General features: G+C 39.9%; 1 protein-coding gene across 3 annotated transcripts in view; it reads right to left on the bottom strand.

Annotated features, from left to right (window-relative positions):
• The window catches only part of TRAPPC9 (trafficking protein particle complex 9), a 75,422-nt gene that overhangs the window by 2,864 nt on the left and 48,871 nt on the right, over positions 1-23,687 (bottom strand). For all 3 annotated transcript variants that reach the window (XM_039334552.1, XM_039334551.1, XM_039334553.1), the window contains 5 exons: positions 22,910-22,995; positions 13,803-13,929; positions 10,429-10,561; positions 7,618-7,781; positions 4,187-4,339 (listed from right to left, as the gene is read on the bottom strand). In XM_039334552.1, the coding sequence (XP_039190486.1) occupies positions 4,187-4,339; positions 7,618-7,781; positions 10,429-10,561; positions 13,803-13,929; positions 22,910-22,995 (663 nt within the window). The remainder of the gene's footprint in view (positions 1-4,186; positions 4,340-7,617; positions 7,782-10,428; positions 10,562-13,802; positions 13,930-22,909; positions 22,996-23,687) is intronic.

The raw sequence follows: 23,687 nt of genomic DNA on the forward strand, positions 1-23,687 counted from the left end.
CAAGCTGAGCCATGCTGGCTCAGGAATTCTGGGAGTTGAAGTCCACAAGTCATTAAAAGAGCCAAGGTTGCCTACCCTTGGGTTAGTCACTCTCTCTCAGCCCAACTCACCTCACAGGGTTGTTGTGGGGAAATAGAAGGAAGGAAGGTGGGTTGGCTATGTTCGTCGTCTAATTATTTGTAAAAATTATAAAGGCGGGATACAAATAAATAAAATGGAAAATGAAATGAATTAACATTGCTTCCATAAGCAAACTTCAGATGGCCTCAAATAATTTCTCTCTGGGGGCGGGGGTTATTTTATTATACATTATTTATATCAGTCTAAAACTTCTGACCCCAAGGACAACACAAGTTTATTCTTGGGGTTTGTTAACGTTGCCCATCAAACAGCAAATGAATTTTAAACTAAAACCCATTACTGTACAACCAAGCGATTAACTTACCTTTATTAAGACTGCTTTAATAGTAAACAATTTATAACGAAGTAGAAGATAAACCCCATGTATTTTAGGACTGTGGCTCTTAATTAAAATATGAAGTCGTTAGATTTTTATCAATATATGACAATCATACTTTTGCCTGGAAGAACTGGTGGAGCACCGACTGCAACTTTATGAATTATGTACACAGTTTTCCTCTTGCATTATTGAAATTACCGGGTTTATGAGACGCTGTGCGATGCGGCTTTTCAATTACGTTCTAGAAAACGCTGAAAAATGCTTTCCTCTTGGTTTGATTAGGTACAAGTATACTTAGCGATGTAAAACCGACTCCAGGGAGTCTGCTCCTCTACATCGTCTTTAACCGGGTCAATGGGTGGGAATCGGACCCCGAGTTACAAGTCTTTCCCAAGGAACTAAGAGGCAAAGTAACAGCTGGCCTTTAGAAGTTGTGGGTGCTTCATCACTGGAGAGTGTTAAGAAAAGACTGGATAGCCCTTATCTCACACTGCCTTGAATCTCTGCTATCTAGAAAGAGGCCCCAGAAGGAACCCACCCTAATCCTTTCACAGGATATCTCTGATACTTATGCAGAGTGTGCTTTAGTCTGGCAAGATTCCTGCCTGCGGGCAACCAAGTTGGGCAACCTACAGTGTGTCAGTGGTTAAGAGCCGAGGTGGCGCAGCAGTTATAGAGTGCAGTACTGCAGGCCACTTTAGCTGACTGTGTTCAGCAGGTCAGCGGTTCAAATCTTACCGGCTCAAGGTTGACTCAGCCTTCCATCCTTCCGGGGTAGGTAAAATGAGGACCCAGATTGCTGGGGGCAATGTAATATATATATATATATATATATACATTGCTTACTGGTGTACACCACTTAGAGAGTGCTTGCACTTAAAGCGGTATATAAGTCTCATAAATAAATAAATAAATAAATAAATAAATAAATAAATAAATAATGGATAGGCTGCATTAAAGAGGGATAGAATCAAGATCACGTGAAGTATTAATACCACTCTTCAATGCCTTGGTAAGGCCACACTTGGAATACTGCATCCAGTTTTGGTCACCACGATATAAAAAAGATGTTGAGACTCTAGAAAGAGTACAGAGAAGAGCAACAAAGATGATTAGGGACTGGAGGCTAAAACATATAAGGAACGGTTGCTAGAATTGGGTATGTAGTTAGTTTAGGAGAAGGACAAAGAAGAGGGAATTAAGCTGATTTTCTAAAGCACCTGAAGGCCTCCAGAAGCAGTAAATGCTCCAACACTGGAAGTTTTTAAGAAGAGACTGGACAGCCATTTGTCCGAAATGGTGTAGGTTTCCTGCCCGAGCAGGGGGTTGGACTAGATGACCTCCAAGGTCCCTTCCAACTTTACTATTATTACTACTATTATTATTATTATTATTATTATTATTATTATTATTATTATTATTATTATCTGGTTCTAAGACTAAGGTGTGGGTCCCTCTGGCCCTGCATTGGAGGGCAGAGCAATTGGGTGTCCTTCTTCTCCTGAACTTCTCCAGAACTTCTTTTTTCATCCAATTTGAATTGGAAGGTGCTCCATACCAGAACTGTGCTGGTATGGGCTACCCTCAAGTCTGTACCTGGAGAACATTATCACAGAACCTAGGGGCATTAAAAGTGTTTTCCCAACACATTTTCAAACTCATCTACACAGCCGTGAAGACTGATGCCTTTTTAAAAAAAAAGTAAAAGAGAGAAGCAACCTGGAATTAAGGAGAAACTTCTTAACAGTGAGGACAATCAACCAGTGGAACAGCTTGCCTCCAGAAATTGTGGTCGCTCTATCACTGGAGGTTTTTAAGAAGAGACTAGACATTCACCTCTCTGCGATGGTATAGGTTCTCCTGCTTGAGCAGGAGGCTGGACTAGAAGACCTCCAAGGTCCCTTCCAGCTCTGCTCAGCTCTGCTTTGCTCTGCTCTACTCTATTGCGGAGTTTGGTTAAACATTTTGCAAATAAAGGAATGGTGCTTAGAATGGGGAAATATTAGAATAGAATAGAATAGAACAGAATAAGGGATAGAATAGAATAGAATAGAATAGAATAGAATAGAATAGAATAGAATAGAATAGAATAGAATAGAATAGAATAGAATAGAATAGAATAGAATAGGATGGGATGGGATGGGATGGGATGGGATGGGATGGGATGGGATGGGACAAGGAATAGGAATAGGAATAGGAATAAGAATAAGAATAGGAATAAGAATAAGAATAGAATAGAATAGAATAGAATAGAATAGAAGCTGGAAGGGACCTTGCAGGTCTTCAAGTCCAGCCCCCTGCTTAAGCAGGAGAACCTATATCGTCTCAGACAAGTGACTATCTAGTCTCTTCTTTAAAATCTCCAGTGATGGAGCGCCCACGATTTCTGGAGGCAAGCAGTTCCGCTGGTTAATTGTCCTCACTCTCAGGAAGTTTCTCCTTAGTTCCAGGTTGCTTCTCTCCTTGATCAGTTTCCCACCATTGTTTCTCGTCCTTCCCTCTGGTGCTTTGGAGAATAACGTGACCCCCCTCTTGCTGGTGGCAGCCCCTCAAGATACTGGAACACTGCTATCATGTCTCCCCTATTTCTTCTTTTCTTTAGACTAGCCAAACCCAAGTCTTGCAGCCGGGACCAATATTTCTTGTATTTTCCCAAACCCTTTCCGAGTCAGTCTCTAACTGCCAATCATCATCTATCAACCCATTCAAGGAGTTAACATTGGTTCCATAGGTTACGAAGCCGTTTAGGAGCAAGTGACTGAAAAACTGTCTGCTTCTATGTTAGCCTCTGAGATTTTGCATTCTGAGAAAATGCTCTGCTTGTTGCACCTCATGCTGTGGACTTGGCAGCCTTTTGGAGGAGATTGTCCTAAAAATGTAAAATCATCTTTTCAGTGAGCAGAGACTTTGGTTAAAGATTTTTATTTGCAAAACATTTGTTCTTCCGATCAGCCTAACTGCAGTCCTCCCTGGTAACCATTGTTTTTATTATTCTTAATTTTACACATGATGATATTTACTGTTTGACGGGCCTCGTTGCGATTATTGGAATCTAAACACTATTTACCTGTTTAGTAAAATGAAAATCACCCTGTATGCTTTAAAACTAAATAAGCTGTATCTGTGTTTTATAGATGACAGTGAAAATTATTCATACCTTTCATCTCCCAAATATGGAAATTTTAGTTAATGTAGCACATGACATTTCTGGTTACCATATTTTAACCTTAATAACATTTCTTTGCATTGTACTATGAATTTCTAGAGTAGGGTGGTTTTAATGAGCTCTGGGGGTAAACTAAAAAGAGCCTGCTTAGTCCACAGTCACCGCAATTTAGTGGTGTGTTTATAACAGTACAATACCAAACAATTCATCACTCAAGCAGAGAAGAAAGCTAATTTCAAATATATAGGCAAGTCCATCAGCTTGGAAACCTCTCCCTTTCCCCTCAGCATGGCTGGCTCAGGAATTCTGGGAGTTGAAGTCCACGAGTCACAAAAGAGCCAAGGTTGCCTACCCCTGGCCTAGGCAACCCAAATAACACCTCTACTTCACAAGTTGCATTGGCTCCCAGTGAGTTTCCAGGTACAATTCAAGGCAGTATACCATCTACAAAGGGGGGGGGAGCACACAATGACTCAACAGTTAAAGACATTGAGCTTGTCAGCTGGAACCCTGTCAAAAATTAAAATTTAGCCATTGTATTAGTTAAAACTTTAACCCACCATCATTCAGATCCTGCAGAAGGTTTTCGTGACAGGAGAAATCAAGCTTGACTTTAATATACACAGTAAATACAGCAATACTTCCTGGCTTTAAAGGAAACTGTGAGAGTGTATCTTCTAGATTCCAACTCAAGAAGTCACCAAACATTTTTCCTAAAATAAAAACATACGGAGGTTAAATGTAAATGCAAACACAATTAACGTATATCCCTTCAACCCAGTGTTAAATACATACACTCCAGCATTTGCAGAGATGTTAATGATTTTAATGCTTTCTCAAGAAATTAAAAAAAAACTGCTTTCTATCATCCTTCAATATTCCTGTAATACAACAAAAAGAGCTACTAAAAAGTGAATTCCATCTGTCCACTATTTTCAGGAACAAACAGAAAAGATTTTCCCTTCCTACTCAGGTAATGGAATATAAAAATTGTTGACTTAGAAGGCACTCTAAAATTAAGCTTCATCTGATGCTGAATTAGATTTCCATAAAACGTATTTAAAATGGTAAATCTGTATTATGTTAGCATCTGAAGATTTGAACCCTCCGTTATTGACTTTTGTTCTTATGGTTAGTCTTCATAAACACAAGTCTTCTACTTCCACCCAAGGTAATAAGAATGACGATTCCTATATTTCAACTCAAAATATGATTTTGGAGAAGGGAAAACAGTTTTCTTTGCCCTAGTCAAAAATCAGCCTAGAACGAACTTGAAATTCTTCACAATATGTGATGTATTTAAAACATGTGTAAAAATTGCCTATTGGGAGATTTTAAAAAACTACGTTTATTAGCGCAGATAAATCTCCCTGCTTGAAAAGAACAGGAGCTTTCAATCCATCCTGATATAGTATTCAAATCAAAATTTGTCTTTATGTTTGCATGAATGACAGTTACATTAAGAGTTAAAATTTCCCAGTACTGGCCTGCCATTTATTTAAACACCTAACTGCTCCTTAGCAAGAAAGCAAGATAAAGAAACAGGGCTATGAAAATATCTACAGAACCCTCACATCCTGGACACAAACTGTTTCAACTTCTTCCCTCAAGACGATGTTGCAGGGCAGTGGTTCTCAACCTGTGGGTCGGGACCCCATTTGGGGTTGAACAACCATTTCACGGGGGTCGCCAAACAACGCAGTCTGCCATTTTTTCCCCCTTTTCCTTAGCTGTGCTACTCCCTTTTATTCTATTGGCTTTTGAAAGCCAATAGAATAGACTCTCTTGAATAGAGTCTAATTCTATTGGCTTTCAAAAGCCAATAGGAATTGTCCAGGCTATCTCTGCCCTGCTGAGCCCGCCAAAAGTCCCATTCTGCAAACGGTGCTGCACCAGTTAAGTAGTCCTCGACTTACAACCGGTTGAGTAGTCCTCAACCGGTTGTAAGTAGTGCTAAACAACTAATTCTCTGTCTTATGCCCTGGGAGGTCAAACCACCTAGTAGGGGCTGTATTACTATTATCTTTCTCAGCGTTCCTATTATCTATCTCCTTAGTTTCTTATGACCATAACTTTGTTGTTTGTATCTTATAATTTATGTTGTTTGCTTTTATTAGTATCCTATTGTGATTTATGATTGCTTATTTAGTATCCTATGACTATCACTGAATGTTGTGTCTTATGATTTATGATGATTGTATTTTGTGATTATGATCACGATTTATCACTCGTTGCTTGTATGTACACTGAGAGCTTATGCACTGGAGACAAATTCCTTGTGTGTCCAATCACACTTGGCCAATAAAGAATTCTATTCTATTCTATTCTATTCTATTCTATTCTATTCTATTCTATTCTATTCTATTCTATTCTATTCCATTCCATTCCATTCCATTGCATTCCATTCCATATTTTTCTATTCTATTCTATTCTATTCTATTCTATTCTATTCTATTCTATTCTATTCTATTCTATTCTATTCTATTCTATTCTATTCCATTCCATTCCATTCCATTCCATTCCATATTTTTCTATTCTATTCTATTCTATTCTATTCTATTCTATTCTAGGCTAGGCTAGGCTAGGCTAGGCTAGGCTAGGCTAGGCTAGGCTAGGCTAGGCTAGGCTAAGCTAGGCTATTCTAATTTTTAAAGACAAAGGAAGATGTCTGTTAATCTGTGGAAAGGTAAGAAAAGGAATACTGGATTCAAACTATGGTAATTTAAAAGGCACAAATTAATCTTCTTTATCCTTATAGGAATCATTAAATGTATATAGCCAGATCTTATTCTATGAGATTCAAATCCATTACTGTACGGGGAACTGAACTCATGGATAATCGCACTTTACATGACTACATACAGCACACTGCAAAGCGTGAGATGGGTGGCATATAAATTTATTAAGTAAATAAAACATATAAATTAACTTTAGAAACTATCCAGGTTCTGCTGTTCAGCACCAAAGTTCTCTTCAGGAAGACATATATACAGTCTATCAGAATGGGATCTACAGTCCATCAATTGTTCACCTACAGTCTTGAGAGCTGAAGGTAATGAAATTTCATTTTAATGTATGCCGATTAGTGTACATTTAAAGTGACAATAAAGTTATTCTCTTCTAGTCCACATGGCATAATGTAACATAAGCATCTCATAAGAGTGATATATATATATATATATATATATATATATATATATATATATATATATATCTTACATGGTATACCTTTTCTTTAAATTCAAGACAGATCGAGGTTAATGGATTTGAGCCCCATGTAGTAAGATCTGGCTGTGAACATTTGGAGATTCCTAATAAGAATAAAACCAACCACGTATGGCATCCTGATGGTTATTGTTCACTGAAAACACCACACAGAATATACATTGCACGCAAAATACAGAAATCGCCCTTTCCAAGGGGAATGGGGTCAATAATAATAATCTTTATTGATTAGCCCGTGGGCCATATCAAGGTGCAGAGTTCCAAACACACGTTATACTAAAAATGCAGTAAAAACAATTTAGAATGGAATTAGTTAAAATATCATTTAGGATAAAATAGAAATAAAATACAATTTCAAATGAAATTGGGATAAAATATGGTGGACGTACGTGAGGCCATGACAAAATGTAATACTTCTCCCCCCACCACCTTAAAAGAAGGCCGACTGCATACATCACTTAAGACAGATTTTAAGAGAAAATAGGTTTCAAAGAAACTTAGATTTCTGAACAGTTGCCAGAATTGCTCTATCAAGGGAAAACAAACTCCAAACTATAAACATTTGACAACATGGTAGCCAAAAGAACATGATCTTCAGCTGTTTCTAGGACAGCAACAGAGTGTGTAGGAAATGCAATCCCAATTAGAAAAAGGAAATGGAGAGAATAAAAAACTAAAACAAATCAGCCCAGTTGATAGGAAAACATCGGGAAGGGGGGAGGGAGCAGGAGTGATTTTATAGCAGTTGGAAAACTACTAATTTAACCTTTCATGTTGACCATTTTTGAGGTAACCTCCAGCTTCTCCAGAGGTTCTGTTCCAATATTTTCAAGTTTAATGATGAGCGGCTGAGTCTCTCCGTTGTACAGCTGGACAGACACGCTGGTGGTAATTTCGTCACCCGAAGAAGGCTGAAGGGTACGCGCAGACCTTAAAAAATTGTGGGAAAGTATCAGTGGGTAATGCATCCATCATTATAAAATGAATCCATACATTATTTACAATAGGGGTCCCCAACTCCCTGGTCTGTGGACCGCCACCGGTCTGCAGCATGCCAGCAACTGGGCCGCGTAAACAAGCGAAGCCCCATCCGTGGGATGCAGGCAGCACGTGAAACCACGCCCTCTCCGTGGAACCGGTCCCTGGTGACCAAAAAGTTTGGGGCTGCTGATTTACAATACATTCATAGTAGTTTTTCTTTCCATTCAGTTGTGTCCAGTTCCCTGAGACTGGACAAGTCCTTGCAGTTTTCCCAGCAAGCTTTTTTCAGTAATAGTTTGCCTTTGTCTGCTTTCTAGGGCTAAGAGAGAGTGTGACTGGTCCCAGGTCATCCAGTGGGCTTCTTGCACAAGGGGGGGACTAGAACTCAGGGTCCCCCAGTTTCTAGTCTGATGCCTTCACCACTACACCAAACCGGATCTCTCAGATATCGCCATATGTTATTAAAGTATTAATAAACAATGTCACCTAAGTTTATGAACACTGTTAATAAAACGGGGGTGATGGAGAAAATAAAGATCGGGCCAAAAACAATCACACTAATGGCAGAAGAAGCATTTAACCACAACTTTCAGTTTGGCACTACTTATTCCTGTTCTTCCCTTTGTTACTGTTCTTCATCACCTGCCACACTTGAAAACTGGGACTGTATGAGGTACAACTTGAAGTGGAGGCAGACGTAGGGAATTTTATTTGGGTATCTAAAGTGCAAACTCAGTGAAACTTAGTTTTGAACCATGCTAAAGAAAGATACAATTAAAGTTAACTTCTGCCCCCGAGAACTGACAAAAGTGTTAACACTCAAAACTAACTGGGATAAAATTAAGGCATTACTTATCCTTCTGAGGTAAATTTAGCACAGAGAAACAAGCACTTTAAATAAAAAAAAAACCTCCAAAATAAATGAACAAAAAAGTCAAAAATGCACATGAAGGACTGTAATCAAACAGCTCACTAAGGGAAGAGTGTAGAAAATTTTATTATTTCTCATGCACACACATACATATACACACACAAACACACAGACTCATACACACAAGCACACATACACTTCTCTCCTTTACAAACTGCAATCCCTTAGCCATCACCAGCCATTTAGAATCCCTTTCTAAACACAGTTTCAAGGGAGTTTTGAAAGAAAACTATGCTGAATATTCAATTTAGGGTAGATATTAATATTAATCATAATAAAAAAAAAACCACAAGCAGAGAAAATTTGCCCAAAACTTGCTTCCAAATTTTGGAGCATAAATCCATGCATGAAACATGGATATGGTCAAGATTATTTTTCTCATTGCAATCATTAAAGGTTCAATTTATAAATAACTTTTTTTTTTTTAATCTCAAAGTAGCAGGACTCAACTGTATTGCATGTGAGAGACTCATCCATTTTAAACTGATTTATAATCCAGCACTGGGGCAGATACAATTTCATTATTTAAAATGTGCTTTGAGAGGAAAAAAAGCTCTCCCTCAGGCCCTTTCACTCTCTATCAACTCTTAACACGTACGTGACAGGTTAAGATATTTTTGTTCCTTTTTTATATAATTTTTATTAAAAAAATTTTTTTAAAAAAAAAAACAAAAACTAGCAACAACTAATATAAAGGAAGGTTAAAAAAAAAGAAAAGAAAGATCAAGGAAAAATCAAAAAGTGCAGGAAAAAGAAGTTGAAGAAACATAGAAAATAGAAAAGGTGCTGTTTAAACGAACCTGTTTTTAATGTTAAGATGAAGTATCATTTGTAATCATTTTCATTTTTTAAAAAAGAAACACTGTGTTTAAAAAAACACATTCAGGCTAACAACAACAACAACAACAACAACAATAATAATAATAATAGAGTTGAAGGGACCTTGAAGGTCATCTAGTCCAACCCCCTGCTCAGGCAGGAAACCCTATATCATTTCAGACAAATGGCTGTCCAGTCTCTTCTTAAAAACTTCCAGTGTTGGAGCATTCACCGCTTCTGGAGGCAGGTTGTTCCACTGGTTAATTGTTCTAACTGTCAGGAAGTTTCTCCTTAGTTCTAGGTTGCTTCTCTCTTTAATTAGTTTCCATCTGTTGCTTCTTGTACTGCCTTCAGGTGCTTTGGAGAATAGCTTGACTCCCTCTTCTTTGGGGCAGCCCCTGAGATATTGGAAGACTTGCTATCATGTCCCCCCTCCTCCTTCTCTTCATTAAACTTCTGAAGACAACTTCTGTTCCACTGGTTGATTGTCCTCACTGTCAGGAAGTTTCTCCTTAATTCCAGGTTGCTTCTCTCTTTGGTCAGTTTCTAACCATTGTTTCTTGTCCTGTCCTCTGGTGCTTTGGAGAATAGCTTGCCTCCCTCTTCTTTAGGGCAGCCCCTGAGATACTGGAAGACTGCTATCATGTCCCCCCTCGTCCTTCTCTTCATTAAACTAGACATACCCAATTCCAGCAGCCATTCTTTATATCTTCTAGCCTCCAGCTCCTTAATCATCTTTGTTGCTCTTCTCTGCCCTCTTTCTAGATATTACTAATCGGAGAGCAGATATCGATAAATGTACTCCAAGTTTGCCAACGTGAAAAAAGCAACCGGCGAAATTCTTACCTTGGTAACGAAGTGCTAATTTGCAACCTAGGTAAAGATGGAATGACTTCCACTGAACAGCCAGAGGTCTTTATTCCTGGGAGTTTATCCAAAAGGCAATCGCTGAAGACTCCAAAGACTGAGGTGTGATAGCCTGTCACCACGAGAAATCAGACAGAGATTGAGCAGAAACAATCAATCACCAAGCATAAACGGGAAATCTACTACAGTTGTTAGAACCAGAGAGTTATTTACTTTGTAAAAAAAAATGTACTGAAGACTGAAATGCTAAGTGCCAGTTGGACATATTTCTAGTTTGGTTACTTCTCAGTTAAAAACATTACTAGGAGAGCCATTATGGCTTGTTGTTGTTGTTAATTGTGAAGTCGTGTCCGACCCATCGCAACCCCATGGACAACGTTCCTCCAGGTCTTCCTGTCCTCTACCATCTTCTGGAATCCATTTAATGGACTCCATTTAATGGAGTCCATTATGGCTAGGAAACCTCAAACCTCAGCTAGAATCTGTCATGGAAACATGCTATTTGATTGGCTAATGCAGAAAAATTAGGAAGTTTTAATTCAGAATCATTTTCCGTCTCAAGTCCATATAATAGCTTGGTCAAATCACTAATAAATGTGGCTCAGATCATTTTTCCTTTTAAGGCAGATTAAGAACTTTTTCATGGCCAAGGCAGTAATTAATAGTATTCTTATGGTTGGTGCACAGTCAGCCAGATGTTTAGACTGAATTTGTCTAATTTATCCATCTATCCCAGTGGTGGCGAACCTATGGCACAGGTGCCAGAGGTGGCACTCGGAGCCCTCTCTGTGGGCACGCGTGCCGTCACCCCAGTCCTAGGCCTTCAGCTGGGTTTCATAAAACCTTTTCGCTTTAGGCCTCCGCCGCCGTGTGCAAAAAAAAAAGGTTCAATCAATCAGTCAATTTCAACTTCTTGCAGGAAAAATAAGATTTTGCAAAATTGGAATTGATTGATTGAACTTTTTAGTCGCACCCAGTCTGCTGTTACCACTGCAGCCACGCCCACCCAATGGGCCACACCCACCCAATGGGCCACACCCACCGGCACCGAACAATGCATAAGTGGGTTTTGGGTTGCAGTTTGGGCACTCGGTCTCTAAAAGGTTCGGCATCACTGATGTATCCCATCCTTGGGAAGGATCATAATAGTGGTGTTGCTGAAAGTGACAAAAGCAACATTTGTGGGCTATCAGATGAACAGAAGTCAATTTCACACAGTTTGTTTATTTTGACAAAAAAAAACAACTAAATTTGATAGTGCCATGGGGTCTTGGCACACTGACCTTGTGGGTTTGGGATTAATAAAAAACGGGGCCGCAAAAAATATGTATTATGCAGTTTGCTCATTCTTTTTAAGGCTCTAGAAATCTATTCCTAACATGTAAGATAAAATAAAAAACAATGCTTAGAAACTAGCTCAGGCAGACTAGCTCTTGGCACAGTCCATCTGCTGTTTCTTTTCACTCTTCATTAATCTGCCGTTTATAATTGACTGAAATAATTCTGTTTCAAACACTATGTCAAGTGCACCAGCTCCAAAACTACAGAACAAAAATAACTACATTACAAAAGCTAATCGATGGCTAAATTTCAAATCACACGTCAGTCTGGCAGGCGTAGATCAGGTCACAATATTTTCTGCATTTCATCATAATCTGTAATCCAGAATATACTCTTTGGTCATTATATTTGATGAGGACCTAAATTCAGGTTGACCTTTACCTACAACCCATTCTTTAAGTGACGGTTTGAAGCTACAAGGGCATTGGAAAAAGTGTCTTAAAACCAGTACTGTTGTACAGCACCAATTGTCATTGCATCCTGACAGTCACATGATCAAAACCAGGCACCTGGTCATTTACATGTGTTTAGGACAGCTGCAGCATCCCAGATTCCAGTGATTGACATTTGCACCCTTCCTAACCAGCTTCCAACAAGCAAAGTCAATGGGGGAAGTGAATTCAAATAAAGTGCATGGTTCACTTCACAACTGCACTGAAGCATTTAATAATGGTGGCAAAGTCAGGTGCAACTCGTTTTAATAACCACCCTTCTTAGCAATGGAAAGCCTGGTCCCAATTTTGCTCATACAGTAGTGGCCAAAATTGTGGAAACCTTTTGGGGAAAGTGTATTTTTGAGGTTTGATGGCTAATAACACCACATTTTTGGGGGGGGAGTAACACCATAAAATTATATATCAATGGAAAGATAATTTAATCAAGAATGTAATGCAACAAAGTTTGTTCAATTATCTGTACTGTATTCTATGAAAAGTAATAGCCAAATAACCAGGAAAAAGGAAGCATAACTTGCTTAGGTTGATATCACGTAGCTTTCCTTCATCTGATTGTAGCCAATGAGCATGAGTGTTTAGAGAGCCAATCAGGGATCATCTTGTTTTGGCCATGAGCCAATCAGATCACAGTAGGATTCAGTTATTGATGTCCTGTATTGAAGCTGAGAGGAGGACATTTGTCAGTGTGTTATGTGATCGCTATCAAGTGGGTTGGGTTTTTTTGTGTTCTTTCATTTAGTGAGCTTGTAAAACGTAATAAAATTAAAGTCATGATGCAAAGAGTTGAGTGGTTGCCCAGAAAGCGATGTAAAATAGTATTTATTAAGCGAACAAGGCTACAGTTATAAAGAAATGAGAAGAAAAATGGGTGGAAACTTAACCAAAAGTGGCATTTCTACCGTACACTTTTCCCCAAAGGTTTCCACAATTTTGGCCACTACTGTAGGTCAAGGACAACTTGGAACAGATTCTTTGGATTATGAGCTTCCTAAATGATTTTCTTGAAACGTGGCGAGGAAACACCATCCTTTTCATTACTACTTAGGACAGTGATGGCGAACCTTTTAGAGACCGAGTGCCCAAACTGCAACCCAAAACCCACTTATGTAGCGTCGGGTGCCGGGTGGGCGTGGCACATTGGTGGGTGTGGCTTCGGTGATAACGGCAGACTGGGTGGGACTAAAAAGTTCAATCAATCAATTCCAACTTTGCGAGATCTTTTTTTTCCCCGCGAGAAGTTGAAATTGATTGATTGATTAAACCTTTTTTTTTTTTGCACACAACGGTGGAGGCCTAAAGCGAAAAGGTTTTATAAAACCCAGCTGAAGGCCTAGGACTGGGGCGACAGCGCGCGTGCCCACAGAGAGGGCTCTGAGTGCCACCTGTGGCACGCGTGCCATAGGTTTGCCACCATGGACTTAGGACCTAGTAATAATATCAATTTAGAGCAGAACAATCCTTGCCTCGTTAAAAAAAAAAAAAAATCAACGCAATCCGAAACGATTTGCAGCAGCTTACACTTCTCAAGGTAGAGAAAAGCCTGTTAGTAATCTTTACCGTTAACGTTGATCTGGCCTGGGGACTGAGGAACACCAACCAGTGTCACAGGATAGAGGCCAGATTCTGCAGGCAAAGAGAGAGCTGCGGGGAGAGATTCAAACTCAACTCCGCTGGTCAGCAGTCCCTGGGGACGTAAAAAGCAAATTCAATGTAATTCTCTTAAGCAAAAAGCATACTGAAGGTAAGACATTATATTAGGCACCTGCACACTTCTATGCTAAATAAAAGTATCCTTTAAAAATATTGGAATAGCTACATTATTAGGAATTGTAATCGCTATTCTTAATTTCCTTCTGACTGCTGAATCTTAAGGGCTTATTAGATGTATTTTATTGTACGTTATCTTGAGTACATGTGTAGAAAGCCATTCATATACATTATTCACAATTTAGTGCATTACCCGTAGAGCACCTGGCTGAAGGGAATGATGATGAGAAGACCCTGAAGTGCTGGCATTTGCATTGTCAGTTTCATCTTCAAAAAAAAAATAAAATCCCTTTTTAATATCATATTAGTTTATGCCACTCATATTGTTGATGTGCTAATTCTACCAACATTAGTAACTGTGATATCAAAGCTTTCTTGCAAGGCATAAAAAAAGTAAGATTTTATTCAAATGTAAATGTGGTATCAATACTATGTACAGGTACATGTGTTTATGTGTTTCATATACATTTGGGGGGGGAATCTTATTACAAGGTGAAACAGGTGTATTCTAATTCTTACCCAGAAGAAAAAGGATGAATCGGGAAAAACTACCTGATATAAATAGGTACAGCAACGTACTCTTCGAATATGTTAAGACTCTACAAAGAGTACAGAGAAGAGCAACAAAGATGATCAGGGGACTGGAGGCTAAAACATATAAGGAACGGTTGCCGGAATTTGGTATGTCTAGTTTAATGACGAGAAGGACGAGGGGGGACATGATAGCAGTGTTCCAATATCTCAGGGGCTGCCCCAAAGAAGAGAGAGAGTCAAGCTATTCTCCAAAGCGCCTGAAGGCAGGACAAGAAGCAATGGATGGAAACTTAATCAAAGAGAGAAGCAACCTAGAAGTAAGGAGAAATTTCCTGACAGCTAGAAAAATTAACCAGTGGAACAACCTGCCTCCAGAATCTGTGAACACTCCAACACTGGAAGTTTTTAAGAGACTGGACACGCATTTGTCTGAAATGGTATAGTGTTTCCTGCCTGAGTAGAAGGTTGGACTAGATGACCTCCAAGGTCCCTTCCAACTTCATTATTATTATTGTTGTGGTTATAAATATGGAATATATATATATGAAGACTGTGGATCTACTATCTCAAGATTTTTAAGAAGAGGCTGGACAGCCACTTCTTAGGGATGCTTTAATTGTTTTTCCTGCACATTGCAAGGGTTGGATTAAATGATCATTGCTATTCATTCCACGATTCTACGATTTTATGGTTCATCCTATTTGCAAACATGAGAAGAGTTATCTGAGTGAGAAGGTATTGTCCAATCTTACAATAATCACAGTAAAAGGCTTGTATTATATAATACCTTCACATTAAGCAGCACAGTCACAAAGTTTGGTTGTGAACCCTTTTCTAAGCAATCTCAATTATTCAAACAGTATATTATCTAGGCCCTACGTGGGTTCAACTTTAACCTCTTAACAGCATGCATTCATTTTTGTTCGCCTTGATTCTGAGGATAACTGCACAGCCACCCAACCGTCTGTGTTTTTAAACTGCTCAGTGAAGTTTGCAATACAGAATCCACTTTCCAAATTGAAATACATTCTGAAAATACAAATGCAAATGCAAATAGTGCCTCCCAGTCTCAATCAGTTCTGAAGGATGCTATGGCTGATGGTACCGAAAGTCACTGGGAGATAAACAAGTACATGGATGAATACACCACCCATGTCCTGGCTCTGCCACAGGTCATCAACAAGAGCGGCCAATTCTGTCTCTGCCCTGTATACCCTGGTCTGAAGACAGGCTGAAATTGGACAGGAGGCTGTCACAAAGAAAAAAGGGTCAACCTATTCTCCAAAGCAGCTGAAGGCAAGGCAAATGGATGGAAACTAATCAAAGAGAGAAACAACCTAGAACTAAGGAGAAATTTCCTGAGAGTGAGATCAATTAATCAGTGGAACAGCTTGCCACCAGAAGTTGTGGATGCTCCATCACTGGAGATTTTTAAGAAGAGACTGGACCATCATTTGTCTGGTATTTGTCTGGCCTCCCAGGCGGCCTTAACTATCCAGAAGGGGCCAAAACAGCATTTTTCAGTGTTGATCCAAACAGGTTAAAAATATGCGGTTCCTTTTAAACACAACTATATTAATACATGCCAGCCATTTCAGTTAACAGTAAGCTGAACCACCTCCCTTGTCCACGGAAGACTTGAGGAATATATTTTATACCTACGGTACAAAGACATGCATTTGACAAACGATTATGCCCTCTTTCAGGAAAGCAATATAAACATCACAAATAGGATCATCAATGTCGTTTGGTATGGAAAAAGTTTACATTCATCATCTTTCTTCAGAATTTTATTGGATTTTTCCCACTTTCTGATGTGTGGGGAAAAGGATAATTCATATTAATGTTAAAACCTTTCTCCCTAATATATTCATATGTATTATTTTCATAAAGCTGACAAAACGGTACATTTTTAAAAGATATAAAAAAAGACAAAGTAAAGCAGAATGTTTATGGCAATATGCACGCTAAAGATAATAATAATAATAATAATAATAATAATAATAATAATAATAATAATAAAACAAATAACAGCTATAGCCAGGAAAATCAGTAGATATGAAGCTCGAATTGCAAACTATAGGCAGAACCTCCAATTTCAATCCAATCAGAAACGTTTCTACCAATCCATCAATGGAGAAACTGCAAGGAATCAGTCAGTACCTGACAAGGAAGAAACAGTGCAGTTCTGGAAGCAGATATGGGATAACCCAAAGAAATACAACAAGGATGCGGCTTGGTTAAAAGAGGTGGATGCAAATAAAACAGAAGTTGAAATGAAAGAACTAGTAATAACAACAAAAATGGTAGAAAAAAGAGCAAAGAAAATCAAAAATTGGTCAGCACCAGGTGAAGATGAACTGCATGGGTTTTGGTTGAAACATCTAACTGTTATACACCCACTCATTGCCAAGCAGTTCAACAATATACTACAAGGAGGAGAAATTGAAAAGTGGCTAACAACTGGGAAAACCTACCTAATAATGAAAAATCCAGCAAAAGGGGCAACACCAGGTAACTACAGGCCAATTACCTGCTTACCAACAACTTTCAAATTACTAACTGGTGTGGTAGCTGATGCAGTACAACAGCATCTAGTTGAAAACAATCTCTTTCCACCTGAGCAGAAAGGAAACCGCCCCAATAGCAGAGGAACAAAAGATCAACTCCTAATAGACAAAATGATCTTGGAAAACTGCAAGAGAAGGAAGACCAACCTGAATGTGGCATGGATTGACTACAAAAAGGCATTTGACTCTCTGCCACATGATTGGATAATCAAGTGCCTAGAAATAACAGGAGTCAGTAGAAACATCAGAAAATTTGTGCAAAGATCGATGGCACAATGGAAGACACAGTTGCAGATCAATGGTGAGAAGCTGGGAGAGGTTAATATCAAGAGAGGAATATTTCAAGGAGATTCATTATCACCATTACTATTTGTTATTGCACTGTTTCCTCTGTCAACAATACTGAATAACTCAGGACATGGTTATCAAACATCAAAAACATCTGCTAGACTATCCCATCTCCTTTACATGGATGATCTGAAGCTGTATGGAAAAACGCCATCTGAAATAGAATCGCTGCTCAACACTGTCCGTATATATAGCCAAGATATTGTAATGGAGTTTGGCTTGGACAAATGTGCCACACTTACTATCAAACAAGGAAAAATAGTGAAAACTGAAGGAATCAAGATGCCCCACGAAAATAACATTAAGAGTCTGGATGAGGAAGAGTACTACAAATACTTGGGTATCCTTCAAGCTGACAACATCAAGCACACTGAAGTCAAGAAAAAGATTAGAGGTGAATACATCAAGAGAGTGAAGAAGATCTTAAAGTCCAAACTCAATGGAGGAAATACCATAAAGGCAATCAACACCTGGGCAATCCCAGTCATTAGGTACACAGCTGGAATAGTGGACTGGACTCAAGCAGAACTAAAAGCAATGGATAGGCAGACCAGAAAAATAATGACAATGAATCATGCCCTTCATCCACGCAGTGACATTGATAGACTTTATCTACCAAGGCAAATAGGTGGGCGTGGAATGCTACAAGTACATCAGATGGTTGAAGAAGAAAAAATGGCTTTGGAAGAATATCTGAAGAACAATGATGAAGATGCACTGAAATTAGTATATCAGGAAGGCTTACTAACTACTGGAGAGACCAAACTGGCCTACAAGAAAGACCAAATGAAGAACAGAATAGAGGCATGGGAAGACAAAGCACTACATGGCCAATACATTAAAAAAATAGCTGGGAAAGCAGATAATAATAAAACCTGGCAATGGCTAAGAGCAGGAAAATTGAAGAAAGAGACCGAGGGACTAATTCTGGCTGCACAAGACCAAGCCTTAAGGACAAATGCATACAAAGTCAAAATTGAGAAGACAGCAACAGACAGTAAGTGCCGCCTATGCAAAGAAGCTGAAGAAACAGTGGACCACTTGGTAAGCTGTTGCAAGAAGATTGCACAAACTGATTACAAGCAGCGGCATGACAAAGTAGCAACAATGGTGCATTGGAAGATCTGCAAAAAATATCATTTGCCTGTAAGCAAAAACTGGTGGGATCATAAAATAGAGAAAGTCATAGAAAATGATAAAATTAAACTGCTCTGGGACTTCAGAATTCAAACAGACAAGCACCTGCAACATAACACCCCAGACTTAACAATTGTCGATAAGAAAGACAAAAAAGTCTGGATAGTGGACGTGGCAGTGCCTGGAGACAGCAGAATAGAAGAGAAAGAACTGGAGAAGATAACAAAATACAAAGACCTACAAATAGAAATAGAAAGACTGTGGCAAAAGCAAGCAAGGGTAGTACCAATAGTCATAGGCTCCTTGGGTGCAATCCCAAAACAACTGGAGCACCACTTGAACACCATTGGCATTGACAAATTTGCTATTAGTCAATTGCAAAAGGCGGCCTTATTAGGAACTGCTTCCATCCTGCGACGATACCTGTAATACCATCAAACATCCACATCTGCCTATCCCAGGTCCTGGGTAAGGACTCGATAGGTAGACAAAATGCCAAATCCAGTCTGAACATCTGGCTGACTGTGCGATGATTGATAATAATAATAATAGTCAGGATGAGGAAGAATACTACAAATACTTGGGTATCCTTCAAGCTGACAACATCAAGCACACTGAAGTCAAGAAAAAGATTAGAGGTGAATACATCAAGAGAGTGAAGAAGATCTTAAAGTCCAAACTCAATGGAGCAAATACCATAAAGGCAATCAACACCTGGGCAATTCCAGTAATTAGGTACACAGCTGGAATAGTGGACTGGACTCAAGCAGAACTAAAAGCAATGGATAGGCAGACCAGAAAAATAATGACAATGAATCATGCCCTTCATCCACGCAGTGACATTGATAGACTTTATCTACCAAGGCAAATAGGTGGGCGTGGAATGCTACAAGTACATCAGATGGTTGAAGAAGAAAAAATGGCTTTGGAAGAATATCTGAAGAACAATGATGAAGATGCACTGAAATTAGTATATCAGGAAGGCTTACTAACTACTGGAGAGACCAAACTGGCCTACAAGAAAGACCAAATGAAGAACAGAATAGAGGCATGGGAAGACAAAGCACTACATGGCCAATACATGAAAAAAATAGCTGGGAAAGCAGATAATAATAAAACCTGGCAATGGCTAAGAGCAGGAAAATTGAAGAAAGAGACCGAGGGACTAATTCTGGCTGCACAAGACCAAGCCTTAAGGACAAATGCATACAAAGTCAAAATTGAGAAGACAGCAACAGACAGTAAGTGCCGCCTATGCAAAGAAGCTGAAGAAACAGTGGACCACTTGGTAAGCTGTTGCAAGAAGATTGCACAGACTGATTACAAGCAGCGACATGACAAAGTAGCAACAATGGTGCATTGGAAGATCTGCAAAAAATATCATTTGCCTGTAAGCAAAAACTGGTGGGATCATAAAATAGAGAAAGTCATAGAAAATGATAAAATTAAACTGCTCTGGGACTTCAGAATTCAAACAGACAAGCACCTGCAACATAACACCCCAGACTTAACAATTGTCGATAAGAAAGACAAAAAAGTCTGGATAGTGGACGTGGCAGTGCCTGGAGACAGCAGAATAGAAGAGAAAGAACTGGAGAAGATAACAAAATACAAAGACCTACAAATAGAAATAGAAAGACTGTGGCAAAAGCAAGCAAGGGTAGTACCAATAGTCATAGGCTCCTTGGGCGCAATCCCAAAACAACTGGAGCACCACTTGAACACCATTGGCATTGACAAATTTGCTATTAGTCAATTGCAAAAGGCGGCCTTATTAGGAACTGCTTCCATCCTGCGACGATACCTGTAATACCATCAAACATCTACTTCTGCCTATCCCAGGTCCTGGGTAAGGACTCGATAGGTAGACAAAATGCCAAATCCAGTCTGAACATCTGGCTGACTGTGCGATGATTGATAATAATAATAGTAATAATAGTAATACACGTACATCCGATGATTGAAGAAGAAAAAATGGCTTTGGAAGAATATCTGAAGAACAATGATGAAGATGCACTGAAATTAGTATATCAGGAAGGCTTACTGACTACTGGAGAGACCAAACTGGCCTACAAGAAAGACCAAATGAAGAACAGAATAGAGGCATGGGAAGACAAAGCACTACATGGCCAATACATTAAAAAAATAGCTGGGAAAGCAGATAATAATAAACCCTGGCAATGGCTAAGAGGAGGAAAATTGAAGAAAGAGACCGAGGGACTAATTCTGGCTGCACAAGACCAAGCCTTAAGGACAAATGCATATAAAGTCAAAATTGAGAAGACAGTAACAGACAGTAAGTGCCGCCTATGCAAAGAAGCTGAAGAAACAGTGGAGCACCTGGTAAGCTGTTGCAAGAAGATTGCACAGACTGACTACAAGCAGCGGCATGACAAAGTAGCAACAATGGTGCATTGGAAGATCTGCAAAAAATATCATTTGCCTGTAAGCAAAAACTGGTGGGATCATAAAATAGAGAAAGTCATAGAAAATGATAAAATTAAACTGCTCTGGGACTTCAGAATTCAAACAGACAAGCACCTGCAACATAACACCCCAGACTTAACAATTGTCGATAAGAAAGACAAAAAAGTCTGGATAGTGGACGTGGCAGTGCCTGGAGACAGCAGAATAGAAGAGAAAGAACTGGAGAAGATAACAAAATACAAAGACCTACAAATAGAAATAGAAAGACTGTGGCAAAAGCAAGCAAGGGTAGTACCAATAGTCATAGGCTCCTTGGGTGCAATCCCAAAACAACTGGAGCACCACTTGAACACCATTGGCATTGACAAATTCGCTATTAGTCAATTGCAAAAGGCGGCCTTACTAGGAACTGCTTCCATCCTGCGACGATATCTGTAATACCATCAAACATCCACATCTGCCTATCCCAGGTCCTGGGTAAGGACTCGATAGGTAGACAAAATGCCAAATCCAGTCTGAACATCTGGCTGACTGTGCGATGATCCATAATAATAATAAAGTTGGAAGGGACCTTGGAGGTCATCTAGTCCAACCCCCTGCTCAGGCAGGAAACCCTATACCCCTCAAGTACCAGAAGAGAGTTATCGTGTCCCCACAATCCTTTCCTTGGATAGCAATAGCCCTTAGACTTATATACCTCCCCTTTGTGTTTTACAGCAGGGGCCCCCACTCCGGGCCATGGGCCATTAGTAACTGGGCTGTGTAGTGGGCGAGCGTGCAGGTGCAGTTCCATCTGTGTTGTGAATTTTGCCCCGTTTTGCGACTTTTCTTGCTCCAGTTGTTGTGAATCATTGGAGTTGTTTAAGTTAGGGACACAGGTTGTTACCTAAGCTATACAGATGATACCACCCTAATGGCAGAAAGTGAAGAGGAACTAAAGAGCCTCTTGATGCGGGTGAAGAAGGAGAGTGGAAAAGTTGGCTTGAAACTCAACATTAAGAAAACCAAGATCAGGGCATCCGGCCCTCTCAATTCCTGGCAAATAGATGGGGAAGAAATGGAGGTAGTGACAGATTTTCTCTTCCTGGGCTCCAAGATCACCACAGATGGGGACTGCAGCCAAGAAATTAAAAGACGCTTGCTCCTGGGGAGGAAAGCTATGGCAAATTTAGACAGCATACTAAAAAGCAGAGACATCACCCTGCCAACAAAAGTGCGCATAGTCCAGGCCATGGTTTTCCCAGTTGCAATGGATGGCTGTGAAAGTTGGACCCTAAGAAAGGCTGAGCGACAAAGAATTGTGGCCTTTGAACTCTGGTGCTGGAGAAGACTCCTGCGAGTCCCCTGGACTGCAAGGCTGTCAAACCGGTCAGTCCTAGAAGAGATCAACCCCGACTGCTCTTTAGAAGGCCAGATCCTGAAGTTGAAACTCAAGTACTTTGGCCACCTAATGAGAAGGAAGGACTCACTGGAGAAGAGCCTGATGCTGGGAAAGATTGAGGGCAATAGAAGAAGGGGACGACAGAGAATGAGATGGCTGGAGGGAGTCACTGAAGTAGTAGGTGTGAATTTAAATGGACTCCAGAAGATGGTAGAGGACAGGAAGACCTGGAGGAACGTTGTCCATGGGGTCGTGATGGGTCGGACATGACTTCGCAACTAACAACACCAACATACTATGTAAACAATTATATAGTTGCTTGGTATTTACTTAAATAGTCACTGGCTGAAGAATTGTGGGAGTTGAAGTCCACAACTCATAAAAGCGCCAAGTTTGAAGACCCCTGACCTTAACTATGGCTATCACTGTCATTGATGCCAATGCTACCCGTCGCTAAACCCAAACTAGGCTTCATGGATGAAATAGGATCCAAAACATACCATATTTTCTACACGGAGTTCAAAGGGCATCGGATTGTACACCATCAGCTGAACTTCACAGACATCTCCCTGAACCCATTGAAAATCTACAGAAAGAAATAAACAGAAAATTAGTGTTCCAGAAAAGACACAAACTTAAGCAGACTTGGATATTGCAATCGCATATGGCTATAGCTTGTCACATAATATTCCAACATATAGGACAAGGGTTCCCAACGCCTGGTCGGCAGACTGGTACCGGGCCGGGCAAGCAGCGGGCAAACGCACGAAGCTCCATTTGTGCATGCTATGGGATTAGGTTGTACACGTGAAACCATGCCCTTCTCCCCACCCCCGCCGCCACCCCCGCCATCGCTGCTGATCTGCGAAAGTTTGGGGACTGCTGAAATAGCAATAGCACATAGACTTATATACCGCTTCACAATGCTTTTACAGCCCTCTCTAAGCAGTTTACAGAGTCACCGTGTTGCTCCCAACAATCTGGGTCCTCAGTTTACCAACCTCGGAAGGAAGGAAGACTTGAGTCAACCTTGAGCCGGTAAGAATCGAACTGCTGGCAGCCGGCAGTTAGCAGAATTAGCCTGAAATACTGCATTCTAACCACTGCGCCACCACGGCTCTTATAAGAGATACGATTTTCACAAAGCTGTTCTTAAGGGCAGGTATAAAAACGTTCCTTGGAAGCTGAGATTGTGTGCTTGTGGAGAAGGATCTATTGTATGTGTAGCCTGTGTTGTTATACTGTGCCATTTATAGACATAAAGGCTGCCTCATAACT

This window comes from Crotalus tigris, unplaced genomic scaffold (assembly GCF_016545835.1).
Source record: "Crotalus tigris isolate CLP2741 ecotype Arizona unplaced genomic scaffold, ASM1654583v1 scf7180000017631.5181431, whole genome shotgun sequence".
Taxonomy (NCBI): domain Eukaryota; kingdom Metazoa; phylum Chordata; class Lepidosauria; order Squamata; family Viperidae; genus Crotalus; species Crotalus tigris.